The sequence below is a fragment of the Podarcis tiliguerta genome (genome assembly GCF_965153285.1).
Source record: "Podarcis tiliguerta genome assembly, chromosome: 6".
NCBI classification, from domain to species: domain Eukaryota; kingdom Metazoa; phylum Chordata; class Lepidosauria; order Squamata; family Lacertidae; genus Podarcis; species Podarcis tiliguerta.
In genome coordinates, this window is record NC_139539.1 from 51,587,622 (window position 1) to 51,608,866 (window position 21,245).

The 21,245-nt window shown below is 44.9% G+C and overlaps 1 protein-coding gene across 1 annotated transcript; it reads left to right on the plus strand.

Annotated features, from left to right (window-relative positions):
- Positions 1–1,552: 1,552 nt before the first annotated feature.
- On the plus strand, positions 1,553–21,163 carry FAAH (fatty acid amide hydrolase). Its single transcript, XM_083447866.1, has 15 exons — positions 1,553–1,846; positions 4,963–5,076; positions 6,280–6,423; positions 7,437–7,570; positions 10,022–10,228; positions 10,847–10,887; positions 11,547–11,671; positions 13,424–13,549; positions 14,275–14,372; positions 15,395–15,494; positions 15,915–15,955; positions 17,048–17,087; positions 18,320–18,428; positions 20,678–20,823; positions 20,926–21,163. Exons 1-15 carry the CDS (start codon positions 1,679–1,681, stop codon positions 21,052–21,054), a joined length of 1,722 nt encoding a protein of 573 aa, XP_083303992.1. The 5' UTR covers positions 1,553–1,678; the 3' UTR covers positions 21,055–21,163.
- Positions 21,164–21,245: the final 82 nt, after the last annotated feature.

Below are 21,245 nucleotides of genomic sequence, written 5' to 3' on the forward strand. Positions count from 1 at the left end.
TTATTATTTTGACCTCTGATCAAGGTGAGGGTGGATGTTGCTTGCTAGACAATGGAAGTGTGGCTCAGACCAGGAATACAGTGGTACCTTGGGTTAAGAACTTAATTCATTCTGGAGGTTCGTTCTTAACTTGAAACTGTTCTTAACCTGAGGAGGTACCACTTTAGCTAATGGGGCCTTGCGCTGCCGGAGCACAATTTCTGTTCTCATCCTGAAGCAAAGTTCTTAACCCAAGGTACTATTTCTGGGTTAGCGGAGTTTGTAACCTGAAGCGTCTGTAACCCAAGGTACCACTGTATAACCTTTTGGTGGACATTTATTAAAAAGGCTTGGTTACAAAGATAAAACAATGGTATATTAAAATGTTAGTTCTAGTACACATTGTGCTTTTACAAGCATATTACTTTGAAAGTGTTTATGATGAAATCCAAGACATGTTGAAAACCAGAAAGTAGCAATCAGATGCCAGGAAAACGTGTAAAGTGGTTAATTAGCATGCTTTCAGCTTTCATGTATTCTTGGTGCATATCTTTTTGGCAAAATTCAGCATGCTACATTTGGAAGCGTAGAGGAGCTGCATTATGTGGATTATACACACAAGCCAGTGGTTTCCAATTGGTGGTCTACAGATCCTAGGGGTCCGTTGCACCATTCACATAACAAAAGCTACCATAGAAATATATATTTTTTCAAAGTCCATGGCTTGGCTTTTGAAAAACGGCCTCCACAGCACTTAGCTGATCAGGAACCACTGCTATACACACCTGTGAAGTTCACTTCCCCACTGTACATCGCAGACCAAGGGTAGGCAAACTAAGGCCTGGGGGCTGGATCCAGCCCAATGGCCTTCTCAATCCGGCCCACAGAGGGTCCTGGAATCAGCGTGTTTTTACATGAGTACAATGTGTCCTTTTATTTAAAATGCATCTCTGGGTTATTTGCAGGGCCTGCTGTTTTTACATGAGTAGAATGTGTCCTTTTATTTAAAATGCATCTCTGGATTATTTGTGGGGCACAGGAATTCATTCATTCCCCCCCCCCCCAAAAAAAAAAATATAGTCCTGCCCTCCCACAAGATGTGAGGGACAGTGGACCGGCCCCCTGCTGAAAAAGTTTGCTGACCCCTGTCATAGACCTTACCTCTAGGATGCATAGGATATCTACATAGCTGGGGAAAGTTTGATGAGCAAAAGACTACGCTCATTCTCATGACCAGGGGAGAAGAGGAGTCCGGGGTTGCTGCACCTTTAATGCAGAAGGAAGAAAATCAGCTGCTGGGGCTTGTCACGAGTTACTGCGGCGGACATCCCTCCTTCTTCCCAACTATTAAAGGCGCAGGAGCCCCGTCCTCTTTGGCATGTAGCGACCCTCGCTCAGCCACCAGAGCTTCCTATCCTCCGCTGCGTTACGGACCAGAAACTTGTCCCTTTCTAAATCGCAGGTGGGGGTTCTCGGGCAGCAGCACTGTATATCCGGGAAACCCGGATTTTAACGGTGCGGGTAGGAGGAAGGCATGAAAACAGAATGCGTTTCCGAGAAATGCGTTTGGAGAAATCCGCGTGGGAGTCCAAGCCCTGAATCCAGTTTCCGCCCCTTTGCGGAGGCCGCACCTTCCGGAGCTGTCAGCTGGCTGCGGGGGTAGCGGACGAAGCAGTAGCCGCGCGGAATCCCGACGAGGATGAGCGTCAGCCTCGTCTCGGCTCTCTTGTGCTGCTCGGCGGCGACGGTGCTCCTGCTGAGATGGCGGCGGCGGAGGAAAGTCCAGAGGAAGGTGGAAGAGGCGAAAGAAAGGCGAGAGCGCGCGCTGGAGCGAATGCTAAAAGCTGCCCGAAAGTTCAAAGAGCAGGTAGGTGGCGTCGGGCTGGAAGCGGCCAGTCGCTGAGCGCACCTGATTCCTGCCTGGAGGGCGGGGGGGGGGGGACGGGACAGCTGGAGGCACCGAGCAAGGGTCGTCGGAAACCCCCGAAGCGGAAAGAACCTGCTGGCTTTGTCTCCCTGGAGGGTCACGGGGCAGCTGCAGCCCTAACATTGAAGGTTCCTCCTGTAACTTTAAGGCTGTGGTGAGAAGCCTCTGTCCTCAGTGTGCGCGTGAATGCACACACCAAGCCTCCTTCTTCCCAGCCGCTCCCCCTACTGGCCCTATTTCAGCATCTCCTTGAGTGTGGGTGTGGGTGCGTGCCCTCCTTCTCGCGTTGCAAGGTGTCCTTGGACTCTGATATTCAGTTACTTTGCCTGGGTGGAAGATGGAGAAGGGGTGTGTCTGCGTGTTGCGCGCTGAAACTAGACTGCTGTATGGAAGCAATTTTTACACGCATTGCTCTGCTCACTTTAACTTCTGAATCTGTGCACCACTGGTACTTGGCCCCCAGAAGGGGATGGCGGCCCCCATATTGATTCTGCTTGCGCATGCTTTAAGGGTTCCTAAAACGGAGCTGTGCCTTTTCACAGTGATGTGGCAGAGAGAGAAGCTGCATGGAGTCTGTTCTGTGCAACAGTTGCATATGTGGGCAGAAGTACGTCCCACTAGTTTGATCTTGACTCATTACCATGTACTTTGTGGCAACTTCTAGACACAAGCATATTAAGTGTGAACTTTTGTCTACAAAAGCTTATGCCTGCAGAAATCTATTTGCCTCTGCTGCCATGGATTTTTGTGGTGGGAGTGGGTGGTGCTGTGGTCTAAACCAGTGCTCCCCACCCTTTTAATCTCCGCGGACCGGTAAATGTTTGATAATTTTTCCGTGGCCCGCTTCCTTCTCAGACAATGGCGTGAGGTTTGCCTTTTGGCTAATCAGGAAGTGGGAGGACCGCTCCCTGATTGGCCAGGAGGAGCATCAGTGTAACAATAGCAAACTTTCATTCGCTATTGTCACACAATGGGCGGGCTTGGGAGGGCGCAATGCTCTGCGCCTCGGCCACCCGCCACAGTGAAATGATTTGAAGTTCCTCAGGCGGCCCGGTGCCGATTGATCCACGGACTGGCACTGATCCGCGGCCCGGGGGTTGGGGAACACTGGTCTAAACCACTGAGCCTCTTTGGCTGGCGGTTCAAATCCGCACAATGGGGTGAGCTCCTGTTGCTCTGTCCCAGCTCCTGCCAACCTAGCAGTTCGAAAGCACGCCAGTGCAAGTAGATAAATAGGTCCCGCTGTGGCAGGAAGGTAAACGACGTTTCCGTGCGCTCTGGCACTCGTCACGGTGTCCCATTGCACCAGAAGTGGTATAGTCACGCTGGCCACATGACCTGGAAAGCTGTCTGTGGACAAACGCCGGCTCCCTCGGCTGAAGCGAGATGAGCGCCGCACCCCATAGTAACCTTTGACTGGACTTTATAGTCCAGGGGTCCTTTACCATGGTTTGTGGTATTAAGAACAGCCAAGCACTGAAATGTGGTAGAATGATGGTGAAGAAAGTTTTGCTTGCTAAACTTATGTGAGTTGGGCTGGGCTGGTGACTGAGGTGTCACAATCCAATCAAAGGCTTGGATTTATTTAATTAACAGTTCAAAATAGGTTGAGAGAAAGTTACTTGCTCAGTGAGCTTCCTGAGTGAATTGAGATTTGAAATTTAGTCTCCCTGGTCCTACTCTAACCATTACACAACGCTGATGATGATGATTTTTAAAGTATGTTGTAGATTTCAAGCTCAATAAAGCTTAGGTCAAAGAACTGGAAAGTTCCCAGTGTACTTTCAGAGGTACATCACAATCACATCTTACGTGTGTTAAACATATGGTTGCAAATTCAACCATAAGTGCTCAGCTGTGGGGCGGGGAGAGTGGGGAGGAAGTGTGGGCCACCCCACCCACTGTTCCACTCAACAAGTGGCCTTGGAGTGAGTGTGATTCCCTCGCTAAGCGTGGTTAGGACAGTCCAAGACCCTGAAATGCAAGCCACCTACCTGTCCCAGAGCGCAATGGAAGAAACAGTGAAGAAACAATGTGGCCACAACAAGTCCAGTCTCCATGCAATCAAGATTTGAGAGAGAGAGGAATTCATCAGACCATGTCATCAAGTGCTTCACTGTCTGTTAATCTTAATGTGATGGAGTGTTGAAAGCCCTGGTGGACGAAGGTGGGGGGAGTGGGCCGCCCTGGGTGCCATCAGGGGGGCGGCGGTGCCATCACAGCTGCCCCCGTCCCCTGGGATGCTCGGTGCTCACTACACACGCCCTGGGACGCCTGTGGTTGCTGTGCACACCCTGGGATGCACGCTGCTCAATGTGCACCCCCACGATGCATGCCACGCCCCCACAGGAAGTGAGCCACGCCCCTTGGGATGTGCACCACGCCCCCTGGGACATGTGCCACGGCCCCTGGGACGCGCACCAGCCACGCCCCCGGATGTACGCTGTTCCTGGTGCCGGAGCAGGTAGCTCCACCACTGGTTGGAAGGTCTTTAACACTGTCAGTTGTACCACTTCTATTAGCCAAGCAATGGATGCAGTCAAGCCTGAATCAGTCTTGCAGAGGAGGCTGCTCCCATGTTACCAGCCAATGAGTAATTGCGTCTGAGAGTTGCTGAAAGCAGGTTTTTTGATCAGTATCTTCAGATAGAGTCAAGTACTCTTTCCAGAGGATTGCGTTAGGTTGTGCAACAAAAATAGTTTTAGCAGGGTCCCTCCTCTTGCTTTGTTGAAACACAAACACTTGCTTTTATGTTGTGGGATTATAGAAGCAGTTGGTGTGAGTCAGCAATGTAATATGATTGCCAAATATATATATATTATATATTATATATATTATATAATATTATATATTATATATTATATATATATATATATAATGGACTTGATCAGTGTTTAGGGGTACTCTCATTTTCCTTCTCATATTGAAGTACTGCCCTTCAATGAGGCCAAACTTAGATTCACAAAATGTTTAGGGGTATGTGTACCCCCCAAAAACAACAACACTGGACTTGATAGTTTTTAAAATTTTTATTATTATTACTATTTCTCCTTCAGAATCCAGGTCACAAATCGGAACCCATCTTGTCTTTGGCTCTTCCTGAACTCTGTGGGAAACTGAGGGATGGATCACTCTCACCTGAGAATGTCCTCTATGCCTACATGGACCAGGTGAGGTGTGGCTGATATTCCACCAAAAGCAAAGGGAAATGAGTGTGGGGAAGGGAATGTGATGGCCAGAGTGAAGTTTTGGCTGGTAAACTGTGCCCTTTGTTCAAGGGAATCCAGGGTGAAAGGGAACTGACCCCGTCTATTGACAGCTGCTAGGAGCTTGTGTTCCTGCTCCCTGCCTGAAAAATCACTCTGCTCCAATTTTCTGGATTTGTTTATTTTCCTCTTTTGCCCTAGTTTCTTTCCCTGCCCACTTCTTGTATCCTGGCTATGAGGCTCTGCCTGCAGACTCACTGTATAATGTATATTATAATACTTGTACAGTGCTTAGAAAATTTTAGGTGCTTTGTAAATGTTGAATACTTGAAGGTTTTTGTGTTGGGCATCTATGCTGTTGTTGTTCATATAGCGCCAATATTGTTCACAATGTTTTGCACTTAATTTGTTCCTTGTGTGCCACTGGGGACTTAGTACTACAGCGGGAACAGAAGTGGTTTTGTCAACTCAAGCAAATAAATGTTACATAGCAGATGTAAATCCTTTGCCTGAACTTCAGTCTGCAGCTCAGGGTGCCAACACGGATTCCCCTTGCATTCCAACCCTGAACCGATAGGTTTGAAAAGTAACTTTCATTGGAAAGAGTCCAGAGGAGGAGGACAAGGATAGTGAAGGGCCTGTTGATCCAGTCCTGTGAGGAAAAGTTGAAAGAGTTTGCTATGTTTAGCTGGGAGAATAGATGGTTAAGAGGCAATATGATAGCGGTCTTCAAATATTTTTATTTATTAATTAAATTTGGGTACTGCCCTTCATCTGAAGATAGCACGGCAGTGCACAACATCAAAATACAAAATGAGAGCATAAGATACATAATAAAACAAAGCAATAACCCCTCCCCTTCACACAAACACATTATTTCATTTTGTTTATTAAACTTTATAAGTTGCATAGATGGTGGAGAAATAATAATAATAATAATAATAATAATAATAATAATAATAATAATATATTTCTACCCCACCCATCTGGGCTGGGGAAACTTTATTTCTATTGCTTCAGTGGGTAGAACACAAACTCCCAAGTACATAAAAGGGGAATTTGATTTAACTATTGGGAAGTATGTCCTGATTATATGAGGTACTAAGCTGTAGAACAGACAGCCTTAGAAGGTGGGTTGAACTGATTGCCTTTTCCTGCTTTTCACAGGCCTTGAAAGTGACTAGAAATGTCAACTGTGTGACCGATTATCTGGAAGATTGTGAGTCTCAGCTTCTACACGTGAAAAGTCAGGGGAAGAAGGGTTTGCTCTATGGCATTCCCATCAGCATCAAGGATTCCATTGACTGCAAGGTACCACCAATCTTGGCCATGGGCAACAATGCCCTGTGCTCATGTGTCAAACCAGTAAATTTGTAGAGAAACCATGTCTTAGAAAAATTGCTGAGGCAAACTCTTATTTAGCAGAATCTGAGGAGCAGGGTGGGATTGGCATTGTAGCATGACGTCTATACTTTTTGCAGAAATGACACTTGGATCTAAGGTTGCCATATTTCAGAAAGTGAAAAACAGGGCACAAAAGTTGTTGTTTTTGGCCAAAGTTGTTGACCTTTTAAAGTTATTTTTAAGGAAAAGCAGCACACATAATGGGTCGCCATACACCTGGATTTTCCTGGACATTTCTGCTGATTCCTGCCCGGACACTGCTTCTGACTGCAGTATTCTGGGTATGTCCAGGAAATTCCGGATGTATGACAACCCTACTTGGATCCCATTCCTTGAGGTCTGATTCATTCAGAATGATGTGCTGTTCCTAATTCGGGGGCAGTTTTTCAGTGTGACATGGCAGTTGCATAGTGGAGCTTCCATAATTTGATGTGATGATCAGTCTTCTAATTGCTTTGATATGTGCCAAGATCCAGCCCCATCACTTGCAGAAGATCCTCTTTCAAGTTGCATTGTAGTAGGAGATATGTGTTTGGTTGTGAATGCCCTCCTGCACATTGTGGGGCATTATCTTTTGCTGGATCAATTCCTTTATAATTCCATGGTTCAGTAGGGTTTCCTATTGCTGTGCTAGAATCCTGTGTGGAGGGGAAACCCTACTGAACCGTGGCAGTGGGACTGACCTGTTAGCCTTCTAGTGTACATGTTGACATGAACGTAGCCAAGTTGGATACAACTGATACTCACTTCAAATTTCTCCATGGATATAACTCTCCATCATCAGGAATATTACTAGCCAATTCATATGTGAAAGAGCATTGGTGACTTATACCGCAGGCAGCATTACTGTTTGATATCCGAAGTATCTGGGGTAAGAACCAGATGTCTTATCTCTGTTCTCCTCCTCACCCCACACCCAGGGCCATGACTCCACACTGGGCCTGGTGAAGCATCTCAACCTGCCTGCAGCAACAGATGCGGTTGTCATTCAGGTGTTGAAACATCAAGGAGCAATTCCATTTGTAAAAACCAATGTTCCTCAGTCTTTATTGAGGTAAATCATATAATCCCCCCCCTTGCTATATTTCTGTGTGGGCATTTACACAAATAACAAATACTATGAGGAAAGGAGTTGAATATGGTTCACCTGTAGAAGAGATAATTCAGGGGCAACATGACAGCCAAATGTTTGAAGTCACATACTGTAAATGGTAGAGCAAAATTTTTCTTCTCTGTTGATCCAGAGCTAACAGGTTCAAATTAAATGAAAGAGGATTTTGGCTGAACATTGGGAAGGACTTCCTGATGGTATGAGCTATTCATCCGTGGAACAGATGGCCTCAGAAAGGGGGTGGGCTTGCCTTCCTTAGGTGGTCACTTAGACTGCTTAAAAAACCAGGTAACAATGGATTTCCTTGATCAGCAGGGGGCAGGTGGGGGCAGCTAGATACCTTTGAGATACAGTGGTGCCTCGCAAGACGAAAAGAATCTGTTCCACGAGTCTTTTCGTCTTGCGGTTTTTTCGTCTTGCAAAGCAAGCCCATTAGCGGATTAGCGCTATTAGCGCTATTGACAGTTTAAGGGCTAAAAACGGCTTTTTAAGGCTTAAGGGATTAGCGGTTTTGCTGCTAAAATGCTTTTAGCAGCTTAGCGCTTCAGAAAAAGGGGTTTTGGAGTGAAAAAAACCCTCAGAAATTTTCGTCAATTTTCATCTTGCGAAGCAAGCCCATAGGGAAATTCGTCTTGCGAAGCGCCTCTGCAAACGGAAAACCCTTTCGTCTTGCGGGTTTTCCGTCTTGCGAGGCATTCGTCTTGCGGGGCACCACTGTACTTCCCAACTCTGATTCTATGCTTTAATGAAGTTTTATTTTTATGAGCCTCCATTAAGAAACAATAAACTACACTTGTTTCTGTTCCTTTTGCCAGAGAGTAGTTTTCGTTCAGTTTATTTGCTTGAGCCTGTTATTCTAGGAAGAAGAGTAAGTGAAAGAGGGAATTTAAACTCTCCCCATTTGCTTGCTGGCCTCTCTGAGTGGTGCATATATCAGAGGAAACTTCTTACTTTGCATGCTCACAGTATTGTGAGTGTTAAGAATTCTAATATCAATAACTCCAGTCTACAGATATTGTGCATTGGCAAGAGGTTGGGCTAGATTACTCTGACTCTTTAAACTCAATAGGTGTTTTCAGACATCAGAAGCCTGGGATGACTATGTGATGTGTGAAAGCACTTTTCTGTGGATAAATAGAAGATGAAACAAATGCTGTCAGACAGAAGTTATGAACTGAATGCTGCAAAACTGCACCCATATGGTTTATAATGGGCCTTCTAGAAACAATCACAAATGTGGGTTGTTGTTGTTTTGTTCTTTTAAGCATTTAAACTGTTGGGCATTGTTGTGATTGCAGTGGAGTGTGGCAAGTGGTTTTGTTAGCTAGGCAACAAGACTTTTCCAGAGCTCTCTATAGCTTTGTTTTCTCTTGAAATCAGCCTCTGAATAGCTGTGGAATAGTTGCTTCCTGCTTGTCAAGTGGTATATGACCCCACCTTCTCTCTCAACCCACTGTCCACCCAACCCTTTTGTTGTGATGGCAGCTCTGTGGTAATGAGAGGATTGGTAACTTGAATCATGCTTCATTAGACAATTCCTGATTGTTTCATTTTGTTGGTGTTTAAAAGGGTTTGTTCTGACTCCATATTTTGTTAAGTGCCTCATGAATTCTTGTGGTTAAAGGGCAGGGTAATATCTGAGACTGGAACATAATGACAGGATTTGTTTATTTTATGCACTGGATTTTAATTCTGCCTTTCTGCCAAGGCACCTGAGGTGTGTTACTATTTTAAAACACTAAAACTACTACATTATATCAAAAGTACAGTGGCAGAGTCCTCTTGAGCCACCTGAGTCAGTGGTATGTGTGCTCTGTGGCCTGGTCTCCCTCAGTTCTGCCTTCCCTCAGTGCACACAGGTCTTCAGCAGCCCCAGGGAAGATGGGAATCAGTTGCCCTGACAAGCCTTTCAGGCCATTGCTGGTTTTATCAGGAGCTGATGGTGTGTGTACCCTCTGGCCTGGTCTTCCTCACTTTTTAGTGTGGTGCCACCTACACTTTGGAACTCCCTGCCTATTGATATGAATCAGGCACCTTCACTGTATACTTTTTGGTGCCTGTGAAAAACATTTTTGTTTAGGCAAGCCTACCTGGATGTTTAGAAAGTTGATGCAAGTTTTATTCTGTTTTTAGTCTATTGCCATTTTACTTTTTGAAAGTCTTAGATTGTTACTGATTCATCTTATGGATGAGTTTATCCTTTTTTTTTTTTTTGTAAACCGCTTTGAGGGTTTTATCCAATCAAGTGGTGCATAAGTGTTACGAAATAAGTAAATAAAAATATTTATATAGGGGGTTGGGCATAGCACGGATCCTATCTGGGATAGGGGGCGGCAAGGTATATTTGACTTAGCTGTGGCTTAATCATCTGACTGCCTTCTCTTGTGTTTTTAGCTATGACTGCAGCAACCTGATCTTTGGTCAGACGCTCCATCCTCTGGATCATTCCAAAAGTCCAGGTGGTTCTTCAGGAGGCGAAGGTGCTCTTATTAAAAGCGGAGGATCCATCTTGGGCTTTGGTACAGATATAGGAGGCAGCATTCGTATCCCGGCTGCTTTCTGTGGAATTTGTGGATTCAAAACCACAGGTGGCCGAATTAGGTACAGTGCAAGTTTGCAGCCTTAAAAAACAGCATTTAAGCTTTATATATATATATAATCTAAAGCCTTTCTTGGGGGCTGGTGGGGGCTGTTCTTCGCAGGATCTAGGCTCATTGTACACATAAAGGCAGAAGACTCCCAAGAATCAGGCAAGCTGTTAACCCTTGGAGCAGAAAGCTACAAATTTAAGTTCTTGCACAGGCACTAAACTTGTTGGGGAGTTAATTCTTTCTTTCTTTCTTTCTTTCTTTCTTTCTTTCTTTCTTTCTTTCTTTCTTTCTTTTACTGATGTGCACTTTTGAAATGGGCAGCAATCCTATGCTCTCTTATCTGTGAGTAAGTTGCATTGAACTTAATGGGATTTACTCTGCCAGTCTCTCAACTTTTCCCTGCTTGGACAAAAGGCCTTTTGGGAGTTTCCTTTAATGGGATGCGCTAGATTGCTGACTAAGATTTATCCCTTCTTCAGTGGAGAGAACTCTCAAAGGGGTGAGAAGCAGCATCTCTGCTGGGGTCTGGGAACAGGTTCCCTGTTAGAACACTGTGGAAACTTAGGTGTTGGAAACCAGCAACCCTGAAAGCTGTGCTGAAACATCTTCTCTGGTGATCTTTTCACAGCAAAAAAGGAGTTACACCAAGCATTCGTGGGCAGAAATCAGGTTGGTGATTATCATTTGCTTGGAAAGAGTGAGATGTCAAAGCGGCAAAAATGTGGTAGCTTTGAATTCTTACATAATAATGGGTTAACCCAACTTTATACACTTTTTCTGAAAAACAACAACACTCTACCTTGTCATCCTTTTAAAAATTGCAAAATGAGTTCTAAAAACATGCTGTTAGGGATGTGTGTTGATATTTTGCTGTCATGTTGAAGTTGAAGTCCTGAGGACCAGAAGCTTTTTTAAAACTGAAGTGATTTTTGGGTGGCAGAAGATGTGGAAATTCTAGCAAGAAAGGTCTCTGAGCTGAGGTCTGCATGTAGCCCACACTCTTCCTGTAATAAATAACTGACCAGCTTCTTCCATAAGTCCCTTTACAGTAGTATTTAATTTGCTTTTCAGATATCACAGGTTATTTTTAAAGGCTTCAGTTTTCATTGTTTATTGAATGGTGAAGAGATTCTAAAGGGGTGTTAGGCAGCAGGGCAATTTGTTATGAGTTAGCTTTTACTGGATTTCTTCTTACTTGCTTTCTGTGGTGAAAGAGCTTCAGTTAGTGCTCTGATCCCCATGATGCCTTGCTCCCAGAAGTGTTTTCTCTGTTTTAAAAGACGATCCTATTGTCAAGACTTGTTGTTCTCTTGTATTTGTTATTCCAGTGACTGCTGGCATAGGGCCAATGGCGAAAGACGTTGACAGCTTAGCTCTCTGCTTAAGAGCTCTCTTGTGCAATGAAATGTTCCGGCTGGATCCCACAGTGCCTCCCCTCCCTTTCAATGAGCAGGTGAGAGGGCTGAAGGAAAAGGCACCCTCCTTTCTATGATGAGTGGTGAAAGCAGTAACATTGCTCTGGCCTTCCTTTTGGGCCACTTCCAATATGTTGGGATTAAAAAAACAACACCTTATGTACTGATGCTCAAGAGTTTAACATACAGTATTCACGGGACGCGGGTGGCGCTGTGGGTAAAAGCCTCAGCGCCTAGGGTTTGCTGATCGAAAGGTCGGCGGTTCGAATCCCCGCGGAGGGGTGCGCTCCCGTTGCTCGGTCCCAGCGCCTGCCAACCTAGCAGTTCGAAAGCACATCAAAGTGCAAGTAAATAAATAGGGACCGCTTACTAGCGGGAAGGTAAACGGCGTTCCGTGTGCGGCTCTGGCTCGCCAGAGCAGTGATGTCACGCTGGCCACGTGACCCGGAAGTGTCTGTGGACAGCGCTGGCCCCTGGCCTCTTGAGTGAGATGGGCGCACAACCCTAGAGTCTGTCAAGACTGGCCCGTACAGGCAGGGGTACCTTTACCTTTACCTTTATTCACTGCTGACAGACACATATTTATTTAGTTGCTGAACCACTGGGGGGAGGGGTTTGTCTAAATCCTTTACCCGTGCAATCTGGCTATGATTCTATGACTAGCCCCAAACCTGGGATCTGTGTGTACAGCACAAACATTTGCAGGGAGTGATCCTTCATGGGTGCAGCTTATATATGCATGAGGGCTGCCTCTCTGCAGATGTCCAGGCTGGACATGGGGAGGAGATGAGGCTAGTTGGCATGGACCCCCTTTGTACCTTGAAAGAACTGGGGTGACTAAGGTCTGAGAGGAATAAGAGTGCTTTCCTTGCAGTGCAAACCTTGAGCTTCACAAAATGGAGGTTCTGGTGCTCATTTCTATGGGGAATGTTATATCCTCTGCCCTAGAAACCTTCACCCTAATCCCAGGTGTGCTGGAGTGTGCTGTGATGAGATGCAACAGGCTCTCTTCATACACTCGGAGGATGCGTTCCATAGTAGTACCTCACACAGCATTGGCACTTTAAAGTAAGATCTAGCAGGCAGCTCTGGCTCATATTTTAAGTTCTGCTGCCATCCCAGATTGTGCAGTTTATTAGTCTACTCTAGTCTGGAGGGGGTGTCTGTGAACATTGGACCTGTATTCCTGACTGTCTGTGCTGAGGGCAAGGGTATTGTGGGGTGAAAGAGGTTAAGAACAACATGTAAATCCTTCTGGATCAGACCGGAAGCCTCCCTAGTCCTCATCCTATTGCCACAAGCTTGTGAGGGAAAATGAAGGGTCTTACTTACATGAGAAACTGCATAACAGTGTTCTTCAGATACATTCCTCCCTACAGAAACGGGTAGAAAATGGCACAACATCACCTATTGGGAAAAGTAGACTTGTGCAGATGTAGTGCAATCATTGCTTAAGGTACACTGGGAATTCAGATTTGCAAGATGCTTTCTCTTGGCATGGATGTGGGATTATTCTGAGAAATATCATTGACTAGTAGAGAATGGGGCTGCATTCAGACCATAGATTTGAAGCACAACCCCGTCCCCAAGAATCCTGGGAACTGTAGTTTAAGGGTGCTGGGAATTGCAGTTCAGTGGCTGATGAACTACAGCTCCCAGGATTCTTTGGAGGATAAGATGTTGACACTTAAGACGTTGATCTAGTGCATCTGTCTTTAAAGACTCCAAAATGATTATGTTATGTTTTGATTTCCAAACTGTTCTCTTAACCTCGTGATCATTTTATCTAGGTGTACTCCAGTTCTCAGCCCCTCCGGATAGGTTACTATGTCACAGATTCCTTCACTATGGCAAGCCCTTCCATGAGACGGGCTGTACTAGAAACCAAGCAACTTCTGGAAAAGGCTGGCCACACGGTATGTATCTGTCTCCACACCTACAAACACCCCCCTCCCCACCAACACCACATATAATTCCATTGATGTCCTGGGCAAGAGAAGATGGGGTGACTAAGAAGTAGAAAGTCAGTCATATTTTAATGAAGAAGAAAAAAGTCATTAAATGTGTTTCCTTTTTCCTTTTTTTTGTGGTGCTTTACATCTTAAAGAATAAGAACTCAGAATGACCAGTATGTCATGATAAGGTGGGGTTGTGACTTGCTGCACTATGCTAACTTTAATGCCTCCCATTTTCATAAGCTATCTGCTGATCCTAGGCCTGAACATGGACAATGCATGATGATTATTTGTGTCTGGCTTTAGACTCGGTATTCCTCACTGCTCTAACCTCAAGCATAGCCGCGTATAGAAACCTTTCATTTAAGTGGGGATGGATATTTTACTTCTTTTCATTTCACCACATGATTTGGGGAGAAAATTTTGAAACTTCTCCAATTTCTCTAGAATGCCAGAATCTGGGTAGCAAGAAATAGCTTCAGTTGAGGGTTGTTTGAAAGAAACAACATCTGCCTCCTTCTCTAGAACTTGCTGTACTTAACACTGCCAGGAAGGTTGGCTGCTGTCCTTGCAAAATGCTTTCCATGAAGAATGAATGAGTGATTTTATTTTTTTTGCAAGTTTACCTTTGTATGGCATTACGGAGAGAAAGATTCTCATCCTGCACTCTCGCTTTCCTTTTCTAGCTGGTCCCCTTTAAGCCCTGCCGCATAGATGATTTCATGTGTAGCATTTCTGCCAAGGGCTTGTTTGCTGATGGCTGTGCCACTTTTTTAGAAGGCTTGTAAGTATTCCTGTATGTATAAATGCTGGCATGTGTATATGCACCCACACCATTAAACCCCAAGAAGAAGAAGATGATTGGTTTCTTACCTTACTTTGGGTGCAAAGGCTTTCACCATCATGTACTCCATACCTTTCTTGGTGAGGTCACTGCTTCTTCTTTCCTTTCTGTTCTCTTTATCCTGCTGTGTTTCAGAGTTCTTTCTGCTGCATGGTGAACAAGGGGAATAATAATAATAATAATAATAATAATAATAATAATAATAATAAAATAAAATAAAAATAAAATAAATATTTATACCCAGCCCATCTGGCTATGTTTTCCCAGCCACTCTGGTCAGCTTACAGTATATATAAAACATAGCAAAACATAGTAAAAAAAAAAAAAGCAAACCATCAGGATTTTTACCTGATGCAAATAAAAGTATTTTTTTTAATGTTATTGTGCAGCATTTTAATTTCCATTCTGTCCTTTCTCTCCCAAGAGTCAGGATGGCAAACAGTAGGGCAGCAGAAGAGTGTGATCAGAAATACAGTGGTACCTCAGTTTTCAAGCGTCTCAGAAGCCGAACATTTCAGTTTTCGAATGCCGGAAACCCAGAAGTAATGGCTTCCGTTTCCAAATGCACCTTGGAAGTCAAACAGCTTCTGCTACGTGTTTTTCAATTTTCTCAATGGAAATTGCAGACGGCCCTTTGTGGCTCGGTTTTTGAATGTTTTGGAAGCCGAACGATCTTCTGGAACAGATTACATTCAAAAACCGAGGTACCACTGTAAAACAAAAACATTAAGGACCACTGAAAACATTTTGGAATGGTCACATACTCTATATGCAACATATAACCTACAGGGAATGCCTCTGCGTGTCAGACAAGAAGGGATCTTTTTGTTAAGCGATCAGTGTTCCGTTCTGAACATCAGTAGCCATGGCTGATGGTTCTGTGGAGCTGAAATGGCTGAAGGTTTGGATAACATAAAATTCACTCAGGGTTGTGTAACCTAATTGTCTTGGTTGCCTTTCAGCAAAGGGGAGTCTGCGGATCCCAAAGCAAAGGAATTGGTGCTTCTAGCAAAGTTGCCAAATTGGTTTCGAAGCCTCCTATCCTGCATTGTCAAGCCAATAGTAAGTTCCCCTTCTCTAGCTCCTGTCTTGATTTGCTGAAGACGGCAGCCTATGGCTGTTGGTACTTTTTGAGAAGGGATTTTTTTAGTCCTGGTGAATGGGCAACAGTTCTGATTAGCACTGCATTTCAGTGCAATGGAATGCTGAAGACACACCTCTTTACCTTTGACTTTGTGTGCTTTCAGGATCCACTCTATTCCTGTGACTGCGTTTTTTTTTATTTTAAAAAAACAGTTTTTAACATTTTTAATTCATGTAACCCACCCTGGGACCCACTAGTGAAAGATGATTTATTTACTTAATAATAAAAAAGAATGTTATACCTCCTAAATGGAAGGTACACTTCTGTTTGAGCATAATGTGTTTATGTAATGGGCATTTTCAGCTCAAAGCCTATCAGTCCTTTCTTTGTTTCCTTAGAGTCTTCGTATTTCCAAAATGCTGACAAGCATGAATGAGAGGTAAGGCTTCAGGATGGGGGTGTGGTGGGCCCACAGCTTTCATATGCTAGCATTGCTAGCATCGATGTTGTTCATGTCCCATTTGAACCCCCAACTGCAGTGGAAAGACGAGAACGGCAACGATTCCCACTTGTTTCCTCCTTGAACTTGGTTCTCCACTTTCCCTGCCTGCTGTGGCAGGCAGGTCACCTGGTCTGCCACACAACCTGGGAGCAAAGAGTCAGGAGATGTCATTGAGGGTGGAATGGCTGGGAGGAGCATTCACTGATTTCTCCCCCCCTCCCCACACACTACCTGATCTAAGTAACTTCTGTGAAAGTCCAGGTGATGGCTAGTTTCCAGTGCTTGCAAATTTCAGCAGAGATCAAAGCAGATTGGGGTTGGCTTTTCATATGGTCTCACTGATTTCTGGTGCAGGATCTTAGCAGTTCAATTCTGTACATGCCTACTGAAAAGTAGTTCCTTTAGCTTTTCTGGAAAAATGCAGTCTAAATTTAAAATGTACAATAGCTGCCTTTTGAAAAAAAGCATAATAAATTTAATTTTTAAAATTTAAAAATGCACAGTAGTATATTAAGGGGGTGAAATGCAGTTTCTAATGGCTGCTCCCTGCTGCCCTTGTGGTGCAAATATAGGTTGGTGCATTTAGGGGGGAACTGAGGCGGGACCTAGGAAGGTGCTCAACCCTCCCTGGTTACTTTTTAATTCCTCCTCAGCAAATCTTTAAAATGGGAATCAACCCTGTTTCACTGGACTGTGGATGTGTGACCTAGTTTGATGGAGGCACAGGTGGATTCATGAGCATGGATGGGGTTTTGTACCATTCATCCCTTCTTCCTCACGAATGCCCCCTCAGTCCCATATATGCTACCTTAGCAAACCAAATATTGTTTGGGTATTGTGTAGTTTTGCCTGTAGCATAGGCCGTGACTAGCTCCTGTGGTGGATTACAACCCCATCATCACCTTTGGCCATGCTGATGGAAGCTGTAGTCTGCCACACCTGGAAGGCACCATCTTGGTACAAACGATGAACATAAAGGCTGAATTCACCAATTTCTCATTCACCTGCAGCTTCTTTTTGAATTTTCAGGTCTGTGAAAGAGCTTTGGAAACTTCACACAGAAATTGAGGTAATTTCCTTTTAGGGTTTTTGTTGTTGTTGTTAAGAGTATTACAAGCTCCATAAATGTCCCAAGAAGTTTATGGGAAAGGCTATTATAACCTTTGTCAGCCTTGGACCAAAATCTTCCTACCTATGAGAAATATTACAATATCTGTTTTATTTCAGATTGTAATATGAAAATCCAGCCAAGTTTCTAGGCTTACTCACATAGCCTTCTGCAGCTGTTTCCCCCAGTAATGTACCCAAGTGAGGTCTAGTTCTGACATAGCTTTATACAAAATCTTCCTTCCATTTTTAATAATGCTGTACATTTAAATCAGTGTTAAAAGACATTACTGGAGTGTCTGTCATGCAAAGAACATCTTTAGAGATAACGGAGAGTTACAACTGCAGTGTATTATTAGTAATGAACTTCATTTGGTCACTTTGGCATCTGAATTGCTCTATATCATCTTGGTCCGCCCCAGAGCTTTAAAAGTTCTAAATCCCTGACTTCTGCAGGTAGGGCTGAGAGAAAACACCCATCTGACGCCCCAGGGAGTCATGGCTGGGTGAGACCAGATGCTTGACTTAATCTAAGGCACCGTCCTATGTTCTTACATCCAAATGTGAACATGTGCAGAGAAGAGGGACTGCATATTTTGCTCCTGTGGCCACATCTGGTAGAGAAGAAATTGGGTGGAGAGGACCTATGGAGGCTGACCCCAATATGACAGGTCTTGGCTGCTCTCCAGAGTTCTGAACTGTGTCCTTGAAGAGGACTAAAGCTGCAAGGGCACTAACTAAATGGCTTGCTGGTGATTCCTTATCAGAAATTGCTGCTGCTTTCCAAGCAATGTCATCTCTCCATGTGCCTGCAGCAGAAGTGACAGTTGCAGAGGATTTTAGAAACATGCAACTTTTAAAGGGGCTTTATTTAAGTAAGGCTTTTGATTGCTGCTTTTTATCACAAGCGAGCCCAAAGCAGTTGATTCCTGCTTCGAACTCTGTGCGACTCCAGGGTACTCTCCTCTCCCCAACATCCCCATTTCTGCTGCCTTGGAGAGAATGTCATTATGCTCATGCTTGATTTGATGCTTGGATCCTGCCATTCACTTAACAGGAATTTTGGGGGTGGGGCCATGCTTAGTTCTTCCGGTTAGCTTCTTGTTTGCTGCCAGTCATGGGCAGCCACTCATGCTGAAGTATGCCTGCTGCTGCTGCTTTTTGTTTTTTGTTTAAACTATTCTCCCCTCTTAGGAATACTGCCAGGAATTCATTGGTGAATGGAGGAGGCTAGATCTAGATGTGGTGCTTTGTCCTGTCCTGGGTCCTGCTTTTAAGATTGGGTTGCCTGGGAGATTGTCAGGTAATTCCACATTGCATGGGAATGAAGTCTCCAGAGGGCACTGGTATATGTTGGGGTACTTTCATGTATACTGCAACTTGCACTGGATTCCGATGCTCTAAGCCAAGAATGGTCAACCTTTGTGTTTACAGAAGCCTCTTTATTGTCCAGACAATACTCTGGGGACTGGATGTACAGTATATCTTGTTGCACAACCTAACCGCCTTTTATGAGTCAGTGTGGCTTAGCAGCAATAGATTCCTACTTAAAAGGCACATATGCTTGGGTGATGTGTAGTGGCATTCATGTTCTTGGCAGAAGATCTTCTCAGCCTGAAGAGGAGGTTGATGGTACTTCTGTACTTCTAACTGAATGTACAAGAGAGCAATGCAATAATAATAAAAACCCCTGATAGGAAATACATTCAGTGTATTAGTACTTCTTCTCTAAGTCACTGCTGAGTAGGGAATTGCAAACAAAACATAATGGAGAGCAAATATCTCTCTGGTTGTCTTCAAGCATTCTACATTAGTGGTTAAGCAAACACTCAAGGGAGGCCATTAGCTCTGCCCCCCTCCACAAGCTTGGAGAGTGAACTTCCAAAGTGGAGAGCCTCCTTGTCAAAGCTTCTAAAAAACCTCAGAGAGCCTATCTGAGTACAGGAGACTCACTGCTTCTGAAGTTTGGCTTCCAATGCATGGCAGGTGACTGGAACAGCAACCAGGCAGAGGTGGGCATAGCTAACCTGGTCATTGCTGCTGTCCTCCCTCACCTGTTGACTGAACCCTAATGTAGGATGCCTGAAGAGGGGCTTTTGTCATGCAGCCTTGGGAAATGGTTTCTTTGCTCCAGTTTTGCTTGTAAGCAGTTTTCTTTAACCACTCCTTGATTGAAACTTGATAGTCATCAGACTCAAGAACAGTTGTCCTTTGCCTTTCTTTTACAGTAGCCCAAGGCTCAGCTGGGCCTTACATCAGTGACTGAGGAGCAGTCAAAACAATTGGATAGTTGCCAGAATGCAGCACTGGAAGCCAAAAGAGAGAGATCTCCCGGCTGCGCCCTGCCTTTAACAGGCAGGCCACATCCCCTGACCGACTGGATTGGCTGGCCCAGCCATTGACACAGCCGGGAAACCCCAATCGCTGGCCACCCACCCTCTGCGCACGGGGAGGGGTTATGAGAACCCGCAACACCACCTCCTCTTATGGCGGAAGTGGCCTTACCAAGCCCTTTGCTATGAGTGCATCTGATGTTGCTCCATCTCCAAATATAAATACAATAAGATGATCCAGGCCAAGTCAGCTGTGCTAATAAGACATTGTGTAGCAGCATGCTTTAAGGCAGGGTGGGGTAGCTGTGCCCCTCCAGATGTAGGACTACAACTCCCATTATACCTGACCATGCTGACTGGGGCTGATGGGAGTTGGAATCCAGCAGCATCTGAAAGCCCATGGGTTCACAGCAACTTGTCACAAGGGCTGCAGCTGGGCTTGGATCGGTGGGAGGGTTTTTCCCATGCTAGCTCTGGCTTTAGAATAATTGCGAATCTATGCCCCTTTTGTGAGAGCAAGTGTACTTGTGTGCTGGAGTAATTGTGTTGATGAGAGTTTGCAGTAGTGGCCCATGTTCTTGTCAAACACCTGACTCAGTTGCATGGTGGCAGTGCTAGTGTAATTCAGCTTTGGTGGTGTTCAACAAACTTGTTGCATTAGCACGAGGATGACCACTGGTGAAATGGGACTTCTCACCCTTCTTGCTCCATGCACCTTCCTGAAATATGCTCTGGAGGGTTGGGGAAACACGTAGGGCAGATCTGGGGGAAGGAGGAAGAGAAAGAATGAGAATATTATGTTGCACAAGGAGGAACCCTTGTGCTGATGGAACGGTTGCTTAGTGCTGCATTGATTATAACCCCTCATGTGTTCAGTGGGTGCTTCCCCTGTAACATTTGTCAGGGCCTTACTATGTATGGGCCAATCTGATCCCACGGGAAGTCTCCAGAAAGACGTTGCCATCTCTTATTGAGGGCCACTGGCATGGAGAAGTCCCTGTATGAAGTGGCCCATGTTTTATTGCTTGAGAGAAGTCGTGATTTCTCCAGTCGGTCTTCTCACCAGTAAAAGGAGGAGGAGAATCTGTCACGTAGGACTTGTAGTGGTGAATCGTAAAGCACTTTCTGCTGTAGGGGTATTAGATGAAGTGCCAAAGAGATTTGACCAGGTGCCCTTATCTATACTTAAAAGTTTTAACCTGTCCTTTTGTCTCTGCAGTGGGAGCCAGTTACACCATCTTGTATAACTACTTGGACTTCCCTGCTGGGGTTGTGCCTGTCACGTCGGTGACAGAGGAGGATGAGGAGGAGCTGAAGAGTTTCAGAGGGCACTTTAATGATATGTGGGACAAGGTCTTTGCGAAGGTTTGTCACCATGTTGGTTTTGGAAGCAACTGCTTTGTAGTGGGCATCAGAAGCCATTATTTGGTAGGAAAAAAACCTTATTCCCTTGTTCTGTACCTGCAGGCAGTGCAAGGGGCTGTGGGACTCCCTGTGGCCGTCCAGTGTGTAGCTTTACCATGGCAAGATGAGCTGTGCCTCCGGTTCATGAAGGAAGTGGAGAAACTGACCCAGGAGAAATCAAACAAGAATTGAATGACATATTGCAGAAACTGATATGACGGGAAGCTGCGGCCTGCGCCTGGGAAGGCCCATAATAACCATGGACTTGTCTGTGCCTATTTTGATTAAATAACTGAGGTGCTTTTGTGTCTGGTGGTCATTTGTGGGCTTGCTGCAACAACGCAGTTGTTTTTAACAAATTAACAAAATGGTTCAAACTAGAA

Bases quoted from the DNA above. Each gene is read 5' to 3' on its own strand.
- FAAH (XM_083447866.1), top strand. From the start codon at position 1,679: ATGAGCGTCAGCCTCGTCTCGGCTCTCTTGTGCTGCTCGGCGGCGACG. The intron at 1,847-4,962 runs GTAGGTGGCGTC...TTTCTCCTTCAG, and splicing joins CCCGAAAGTTCAAAGAGCAG to AATCCAGGTCACAAATCGGA. The intron at 17,088-18,319 runs GTAATTTCCTTT...CTCCCCTCTTAG, and splicing joins AACTTCACACAGAAATTGAG to GAATACTGCCAGGAATTCAT.